We start from the raw sequence: 9,510 nt of genomic DNA on the forward strand, positions 1-9,510 counted from the left end.
GGAGAACTTGAAATTCAAATATTCAAAGGAAGCATCGAAGTGAGTCTTTTTGGGTGAATTACTGTAATTTTCAAAATGTTCAACCCCGTCAATATATACATAAATAGCTTACAAGTGTGCCAAGAGTAAATTCCCATTCATCAATTTCAAGCACATCAAAGACACCGAGAAATTGTGCTTCGTTCAACGATTAGCGCATTGCTAAGAAATTGTAGCATTCCTTGCAAAAAAAAAAACATTTGAATTGAATTCTCTAAATTCTGTGACATCAATTCACCACACCAAATATGCGCCCCAAATTTTCCGTGAAACGGAATTACATGCAATAATTTATAGCACGGTTTGAATACATATAATCTATTTTTCCTATTTATCAACCTGTGATGATTGTAATTCATTCCCCATCTGCGATATTCAACAGATAAAAGCGTTATTCAGAAATGATATCAACACTCGATATCGTACAATGAAAGGTTACTGAGGTGACGAATATTTGGCGTGTGACCACATCATAAAAGCTTGCGAATGTTCCAATAAATGCGCATAATTCCAATTTTAATACTACGAAAATACTGTGATAATTAATTTTATGTAATTTTGCGCAACGTTATTATCGGAAAAATAAAACATATTGCAATCACAAGAGTTGTCTTTAAATTGACAAGAGACTTTCCATATGATGATAAAAATATATTTTTCCGATATGAAGCGCAATTACCATCAATTTTCCATAAATTAAGCGGTCATTTGAGGAAATTTGGTGCGTCTCTCGTGTAGGAAAAATCGCATATGTTACTCCATAAATGCCGATGGTTAGAGCACGAAATGAAGACATTCTTATATTGTTTCATGGGGGTTGAAAGCCATGTGGCCAACATAAACATAATATATGGCTATTGATAGTGTGGTACATCTTCTTCTCTAATAAAGCTGTGAATTTGCTCTTCGGAGCCTTTTTCAATTTCGATTTCTTAGTGCGTGGCATATAAACAAATCACCGATGTTTTCTTTTCTCTCACTTCAATATTGAGAAATACTGTTTTCACCTTTTCGCTTTTTCGCCTCTTTAAAAATATTCAAGGAATTTCTCGCCATTCCCATAATTTGTCTATATACATAAAGTTATATTGCATATTTGGATGGTACTATAAAATTCCAATCCTGCCCGTACTTTGCAGAAATATAACACGTTCACCTTTTAAGTTACAAGAAGGAGAGCTTCTTGAAAAGGAAGAAATATTAGTTTCCTACATAATGCAATGGAAAATCATATTTTACGAGGTCTGTCATCACTTATTTAATATTCTATCATATTCCACGCATGAGATATGACATAAAATGTATGTCACACGAACACAAGTACTTGACGTTTATTCCAAAAATCATTCCAATATACCATATAAGCCAGTTCATTTGGCTTAGGTGTCATATTTGCAATTCAAAATTTAATTTATTAAGACTAGCGGATTACATGCTGACGGAAGTATCACTTCCATAAATTAATATTACATGGAGCTTATGCATTGCGCTGAAGACAAATAATGAAGAGTCAAGATTTTCGGCAAAAACTTTTATTACATCACACACACACACGGGTTTCTTGGGAAAATTTTGAATATTCATCCTTCTTTCTGTAGAGGAGAACCAAGCAATTTTGATCACTATCCAACTATTATCATATCCTCGGCATATAATCAGCATTCTGTGCGTAAATTTCTATCGTAGTTATTGAAAAAGTTTATACCACGAGCAAAGGTTCACTAACTGCACATAGATGCTCACAATGTTTGACACAACTTTAAGCACAAGTACTTACAATTGTTTGAGAAATATTGTCAGCAGTGTTTGCTTGAAGCTAGTCGCACGTGGTAACCATAACACAGTCCCTCGGATGGCTATTTATAAACCACAAAGAGTTAATGCTTATTTATAAACCCTCTCAATATAAAATATCACTTAAGAGGTAATAAAACATCTCGGTGCCCAAATTTGTCCCAACCTCCGCTATCACAACTTTCGTGCAGTTATCAAGTTAGATATATAAATCGTGTTAAATTCGTTTACATTGTGCGTTAGGCGAAACAAAAACAAGGAACCCAAGATGAAGTGTGTTTTTTTGGGCTTTTCGGCTTAGGCATGCACTGGGCAAAAAGGATCCTTCGCTATCCCTCTCAGCCTGCCTATATGTACATGTACGGGGGTGTGTATGAACGCACTCAGTCGGAAATAATTTATGTAGTCATGTACAAAGCGCCGCATTAATAACACGGGACGTGTGCCATTTGTATGATGCGTCTGTGAGTGATGTGGAGGTCCTGCTCGTGATTTAGATTGCACACTTTTGCGCAAGTGGGTATGATGTGCCCATACCTTTTAAATTCTTTGTAATACAAGAATAATTGAGCTAACTACAGTGTAGGGTAATTGTACAAGTTCATTTTAATTATTTCCTTCCCTAACAACAAAGAAGTTAAGTACTCTCTCATTACGTACAAAAGGAGGTGCAGAGCAGACTTTCACGACGACCATCAAATCCTCATACATACAAGTTTGCATGTAAAAAGGCACAAAGATCGCATTGGCAAAAAGCACACCTCTGCACCAGCTTCTTTATGCTTGGATTTGGCCAGGCGCGCAATCCAACTCCAAGAGTCTGTTTAAAGTCATAACGAGGAGAATCCCTCCGGAATACTTTAAACACAGGCAAAAAAGAATATAATTATTTCAACATCGCTTAGGCAACCCCTGGTATTTGTCTTAAGAATAAGACATGGAAGATTATCAGATGTAAACCTTGGCACAACATAGCTATTTAAGTAAGCCCAAAGAGTAGAGTAAACAACAATAAAAGGTATTAGAGTGACGATTCCCTCTACTAATGACAACTTGTGCAAAAATCTCACGACAACCCTGACCCAATTATGATTTAAATGATGCAGAGGGCTACATTTATGCAAATTGCCTTACATTTCGGGTGGAAATTCTTCGTCTGCGTGAGCGTAAATACAGCCAATTTCTTTCGTACACCCCAAACAGAAATTTATTGCAAAATAACACACCATTAACATGAATAAAATTGCAGGCGAGCATAAGATAGGATCGACATTAAAAAAATAAGACACTGGCGGTACATTTAATTTTGGCAAAGTTATTTTTTTATGAAATGGATATTCCTTGCTCAGTCACGACGAAATGTGTGGGTACTCAAACACATTTCGCAGCATTTATTCTCCTTTCCTGTCATTAAGAAATGATGTTGACACTTTTTGCGATTACAAATTCTCCCTAGAAAAGTAACACCTCGCGATTTTGCATTTCCCCAAAAAAATTTACATGAAAGCTACGTTTCTATATACGACAGCGAGCATGTAAACTCGCTAGGTAAGCATAGTCACACATATACAGTTTAGAGATGAAATATGTTGAATTACAGAGGGAAAATCCCACCGTGTCTTATATCATAATTTTCTCGTTTTCCCTAGCGGAAGAGAAAAATCGTTCTGTGGAAAAACTATAATTGCAGTAAAATCCGCAGAAAACTTTAATGATAAGTAATGCATATTTTAAATCTCTCCGACAACATTTTAACTCCAATCCTCTCTAAAAGGGCGCCGTGTTTTCCGACGGAGCACCTCATTTACTCTTGTGCTTGAGGACTTTTCTGTCCACATTCAGTCACACAACGAAAAGAGGAAAATTGTTCTCAAATGTTGGATCATTTGCAAATCCTCAATGAGCACGAAAAAAACATCCAACTTTGAAGCCTGAATCACTTTATAAAAAATTCGGAATTTAAATTTCTCAACTAGTTTTGTACTTTTTTTTTATAATTCTGAAAATAAAAGTACCACCAATTTATGGACATTACAAAATTCTTTCCTCACCCAATTATTTTCCGTAATATTATAAATATTTCAACTTTGTAAACACAAAAAACTACAATATTCTCACAAGAAATCAAAAACAACAACAATTAATTACCAAATAATATCACTAATCCACTTAAACAATTGTAATCTTACCGTTGAAAGGAAGCACAATAGAATTTTAGTTTATTATGTTATGGCCACAATATAGCACTTAAACCACTTAAATGCTTCACTATCACCGCGCATTAGCTGAGATGACGAGGAACTCTTGAGGATTTGTCGCTGGCGAAGCTTTTCAAGGGCCCACAAAGAGGAGATGCCGCGCGAAACACCGCGGGAAAACTGTTCGGACCAGAAGATTCCTCTTCTAACTGAGCCACATTACCATCAAACTTACACTAGCCAGTTGGCGTATTTGCGCAGGCGTGCGAAATGTGCGATAGGAAAGGCCAATGTTACTTATGAATGAAAATTGTGAAACGGAAAACCCTCTCAAGCAGGGTGACTATTTTTCTAAATCTAAATTGTAAATTTATTTGATTTCTCTCTCAAGATTCCCCACACTTCTGCGAAGCACTAAAACACTAAATGGCTTTTTATCGGATGGCGTGGAGATTTGAAGGGTTGATTTCTCCACAATGTTTAGGAATATAAACAAAAAACGCTTTAAGCACACACACGGAAAGGAACTTTCCGCCACTTTATTATTTATAGCCATGTGTAAACTTGGGATGAAATCCTAAACTTCCAAACAAACTGCATTTGATAAACTCTGGAAGTTGTGGATGCCTAAAATTGAAGTGGTGTGCAAATAATTAATAGTGAGGTCGTCGAGGCGCTTTTACTTCGACGAAGGAGTGTAAAATAAGTGTAGTTGCGATTGATCATTGTTTGGACACCAGCAACGCTTAGAGGCGTTGTTCCTCAAACTATAAAAGTTGGGAAATGCTGACTCCGCATCATCAGTATTTCGATGAAGAAATTAAATTTCTACAGCATTGTGTACTACAGATAGTTGTACAGAACATCCAAAAGCTTTTCATTTTCAAATTTTCATATATATATAACACAGTTATGTGTTCATTAATCACCTCTAAAAAGTTATGAAACAAACCTGAATCAATAAGTTCTGCATGGAAATTGATTTAAATCGACATAACGATATTAATCACAGTAAACCACATGAATCCTGATTTCCATCTTAGTCATATCAACGTTGGTATTGAAGAGCGAAACGATCAACACAAATTGAGAGGAAAACATATTGAACAGAAAATATTTGAGCAAAAAGTGATCCCAATTTCGCAGCGTAAACCAAAGCTTTGTAGTGTTGAAGAATGATGCTCTTTAAGCGTGCTAAAACTTCATTTTCAGTCTCTTTTAGTATGTCCTTCTTCAAAAAGTACGCACTGCAAGACACATTTCATGCAGAATTTCATCCAGATGTAATTATGCACTTTTTAAACCTATCCATCAGAAGTTTTTTTTCGAAAATCCCTTCGTAAGATTTAATAATTGAGACGCTGATGAACTTGAAGAGCACAGCGCCAAAGAACATAAATGGAATCATTAAACTCATTCACGGCATGTAAAGTAAGACAAACGAGTGTCAAATAAAATTGATAGATGAAAACCAATTGATAGTTCGGAGTGCTGATTTGATCGAAAGGCGCCCAAGTGTTGTACATCGGCATGCGTGTGTCCCCTTCGCCAAATGCCAATGAATACACGGCGAATAGAACAGCTCAAGTACAGCAGAGGGAATAATTGATTATGTTGAATATTTTGACGTACTTCTTCTGCAAACGTAGAAGACATTAATCATATCCCGATTAATTAATTGTGGGATTTCTCTTAATTTACATCAAATGCGAAAAATTTTTGAACGCCTGGATCTGTTGATTTCTCAACTTCGCATACTAATTCGTCGAAGTACAGCATCAATTCCTCAAGTTCGATATGATTTGACCCAGATGAAAACACACTTCAAGAATACGTTAGCCTCTGTGACAGTGTAAAATGCATGGAATATATAATGTCGAAAATCTTTTATTATATTCAAATTTAATATTATTACACTTCGTCACAAGCATGCAATTTGTGTGAGTGTCATGCAAATTGTTTTCTCGCTCTTCGCATGTGACACCGAGATTCTAATTAAACTTCCAGTGTTTATAAAGCTCAACGATTTCGCGGGTATTTATGAATTAATCCACAGCAGCGCATAGACAGATATTGCACATCTAACGCGAATCCCGTGTGCATTTCTATGGAATGTAAATTGTCAGTTTGAGGTTTACCATTCCAAAATAGGAGCAACTATCGTAATATTGCAATGTCACCCTCAATAGGCATTAAGTGCACTTTCCTTATCCCTGAAATCCTTCAAGTATTTGTTGTACTATTCCAATTAAATCGTTTATAATGACATCAATGAGAATTCTCCGGAAAGGTAATGAAGCATTCTCAGAATTGTCGGTTATAGCTGAAGGTTATTCATTATATTTAACTTTGTAGCAGCAAATTGAAACAATTTCCAGAGAATTTGTTGTGTGCATGAGTTCATAAATTCTAGCAGTGTGCAAATATTCTGCAGAATAAATCAATTAATACTGCATACGAAGAGTCTTTAGACATCATAACAACTTAATGACATAAATATTTTCGCATCAAATTAAATTACAGCATCCACAGAGAGGATTCATGCAATCATGGATAGAAATTCGCATGTGATAAATATGTATGCAACAACTTTCCCCCAAACATGGAAAATTGCTTAATCGAATAATTTCACATTGACGGACTTTCCGATTCTGATAAGGCATCTCTCCACTCAAGCACTAATGGAAAGTCATGTTCTCGTGCTTCGCACTCGAGCACATGCCATGGAATATCACTTACTATAACTATGTGAAAAATCAATTTCACTCCTCGTCCATCGTCCAGTTAATGAAGGGACCCGAAAGACATCAACACCATTCACAGCCACCCACTCCGGCGACCGGGGTACCTTTTGACCGTATGGTAACCAGAGAAAGGCAATTGGGATATTCAGTAGCATGTCACGTCAATCTAACAAGGGCCCAATTAACCATTATGTGACTTTGAGGTGTTGAGGTTCACTCATCGGCCTTTTGAATTAATAAACAAACCCATCATGCCACTGCACTAAATCGTGTGGGATGATTCCGATATCATGCAAATTTATCAATCCCCGCATTGACCTTTGACACAACACAGTGTGTTTTATTTGCAATCCAACCCAAAATCTCTCATGAAAACAGTACCCAACTTGGAGATAATATAAACAAGCCTAACATGTGACTAGGCGCATGTTTGACGCGCTTTTCGACCAGAACCTGCAATTGGATTACAGTAGGTAGAAGTCTATAAATGTGCATGAAATTTGCTAAATTAATTTTTTTTAATCTCATTTTATTTTATCCATAGGACAACTATAAAAAATTTTTATATCTACGTAAAATCGGCAAGATTTCTTACTCTATCAATAAACAAAATGACTTCTCTTGATCTTTTTCAAAGATTTACGAGCATCGCGTGCATCAATATTGAAAAATTGATCCGTCTTTCTTCGTATGTTTACAATATATTGTGCAAGTAAGGCTTCTCTTGTGGTACAAGTGTGACACACTGTGCATTATATGAGGTAAATGAGAGGCTCAAATCGAGTGATTCACCTAACAGTAAGTTATTCTCCCAAGTCAATCAATATGAGATTGGATTACTTCATGGCTGGATGGTGTGCAGAACATAAAAACAAAGTGTGAATTGTGCGGGCCATATAGAAGATTTATATGAAGCAATATCGTTTTATTCGTCTTTTGGCATCATCTCTGTTTCTCTCGATAATAAATATTCAGCTTGTTATGAAATCTAATGCCTAAATGATTTATCTCCATTGGTGACTAGTGATAGTGATAGTCTTTGAAATGTGTAGTGGCATTCGCTCTTACATAAAAGGCTTAATTGGGGAGATGGTACTACACTTAATATTGCTGTAAGAAATGAAAAGAAATCCGCATATGACAAGTCAAATTAATTTGACTATCTATCTAACAAATCACCGTATTGTTTCTGCTGGCGACTCTTTCTGTGGCCATCTCCACGCGAATTTTTTGGAAGAGAAAAGAAAAGATATGGTGTGTCTTTGAAAAATAAAATATACTGTTCTTGCTTCACCGCCGAAAAAGTCTTTGGACTTGTCGGTCGGCACATTTATATCATGGCAGATGTCATAACTGCATTGCGTGAGGAAATAAACTTGATCGTTTGCTAAACTTCTTTTGATGGTAAAATTTGTGTTGAGGTCTCTCAGCCCCCTCTCAATATGTCCAAATCTTTCTAAACACCGCCGCGACGATCCAATATCAATGCGATATGTTAAGTCACCTATTCCAAAAATATTCATCACCCCGCGTGGCTATATAAATCGATTAACACAGATCACGGCGACAGTTGTGCTTTTAAGCTCATCGTGTGAAAATGAAATTTTTAGTGGTGCTTCAGTGTGTTGTGGCAGTGGCCCTTGCCCGGCCGCAAGGATACTCCTATGGACTACCCAAGTTTTCCGGTGATGCTAGTTTAGTCGGAACCGGATCAGGCGGCAATTTCGCCGCTCTCGGTGGCACAGGAAGTGCCACTTCATGTGCGTAGTGTGTGGATTTCACAGTGCTTTTGGATGTAACTAATCTGTTCTCCCTCTGTAACACAGTCTCGACGGGTCCGCAATTCGGTCAGTACCAGAGAGACTACCACAGGGACTACACTAATTACGCCCCTGAAGTGCAGAAGCACATTTACGTGCACGTCCCACCGCCAGAGCATGAAGTTCTGCCAGCACCACGAGTGGTCACTTACGATCGCCCACAGAAGCACTACAAGATCATCTTCATCAAGGCTCCGTCTCCACCCGCGTACCAGCCGCCAGTGCTGCCACAGCCTCTCCAGGATGAGGAGAAGACAGTCGTGTACGTGCTGGTGAAGAAGCCGGAAGAACAGCCCGACATCGTGGTGCCAACGCCGCCACCAACAGTGCCATCCAAGCCCGAAGTGTATTTCATCAAGTACAACACCCACAAGACCGGATCTGATGTACGATCCCAGAGCATTGCCGCTCCATCTGCACCCAGCCTAAACACCCACGCCAGTGGCTCTGGCTCAGCTTCCTCATTCGGTGGCCTGCAACAATCCAGCGGAGGAAGCCAGCAGGCTACCTCCAATCTCGGAGGAGCCACCACAGGAGCAGCTCAAGTCGTGCGACCCCACACCCAATACGGAGTGCCATTCTAACGCTCTTTAATTAGTTAATATAAGGATGTGTATATAAGGCAAACTAGTCCAAACGACCAACACGAATCTTCAAGGTTTTCTTTACATTTCTGAATATTTTGTACATATTTTTCAGATGCAGTCTTTCAAAAAGTTTTTCAATTAAAAGAACTATTTTGAAAGTTTAATAAAAGCTATTCTGTAAAAATTTTAGGGAAGTTTTATTAGAAAAGACAGGTTCGTTTCAAAGACCCACTCTTAAAAGATTTAAGAAACTATTATACCTCTTAATGTCATTCATTACTTCAATGTTCAAGTGCTTTCAAGTTGAGGGAAGTTGGGTGGGTGTCAA

At 37.6% G+C, this 9,510-nt stretch overlaps 2 protein-coding genes across 5 annotated transcripts in view; one reads left to right on the forward strand and one right to left on the reverse strand.

Moving 5' to 3' along the window:
* The window catches only part of LOC132257918 (RYamide receptor), a 36,320-nt gene extending 32,102 nt beyond the window's left edge, over positions 1 to 4,218 (reverse strand). For 3 of the 4 annotated variants that reach the window (XM_059754979.1, XM_059754978.1, XM_059754975.1), the window contains exons 1-2: positions 4,023 to 4,218; positions 1,817 to 1,895 (exon numbers count right to left, since the gene is read on the reverse strand). The gene's annotated coding sequence lies outside the window, so the exon portion shown is untranslated. The remainder of the gene's footprint in view (positions 1 to 1,816; positions 1,896 to 4,022) is intronic. The other variant, XM_059754976.1, reaches the window with a different exon arrangement.
* A 4,154-nt stretch (positions 4,219 to 8,372) lies between these two features.
* LOC132257988 (uncharacterized) lies at positions 8,373 to 9,205 on the forward strand. Its single transcript, XM_059755076.1, has 2 exons — positions 8,373 to 8,535; positions 8,602 to 9,205. The coding sequence occupies exons 1-2, from the start codon at positions 8,373 to 8,375 to the stop codon at positions 9,177 to 9,179; spliced, it is 741 nt and encodes a 246-aa protein (XP_059611059.1). The 3' UTR covers positions 9,180 to 9,205.
* The last annotated feature ends 305 nt before the right edge of the window (positions 9,206 to 9,510 follow it).

This window comes from Phlebotomus argentipes, unplaced genomic scaffold (assembly GCF_947086385.1).
Source record: "Phlebotomus argentipes unplaced genomic scaffold, Phlebotomus argentipes genome assembly scaffold_4, whole genome shotgun sequence".
NCBI lineage: Eukaryota > Metazoa > Arthropoda > Insecta > Diptera > Psychodidae > Phlebotomus > Phlebotomus argentipes.

Bases quoted from the DNA above. Each gene is read 5' to 3' on its own strand.
- LOC132257988 (XM_059755076.1), top strand. From the start codon at position 8,373: ATGAAATTTTTAGTGGTGCTTCAGTGTGTTGTGGCAGTGGCCCTTGCC. The intron at 8,536-8,601 runs GTGCGTAGTGTG...TCTGTAACACAG, and splicing joins CACAGGAAGTGCCACTTCAT to TCTCGACGGGTCCGCAATTC.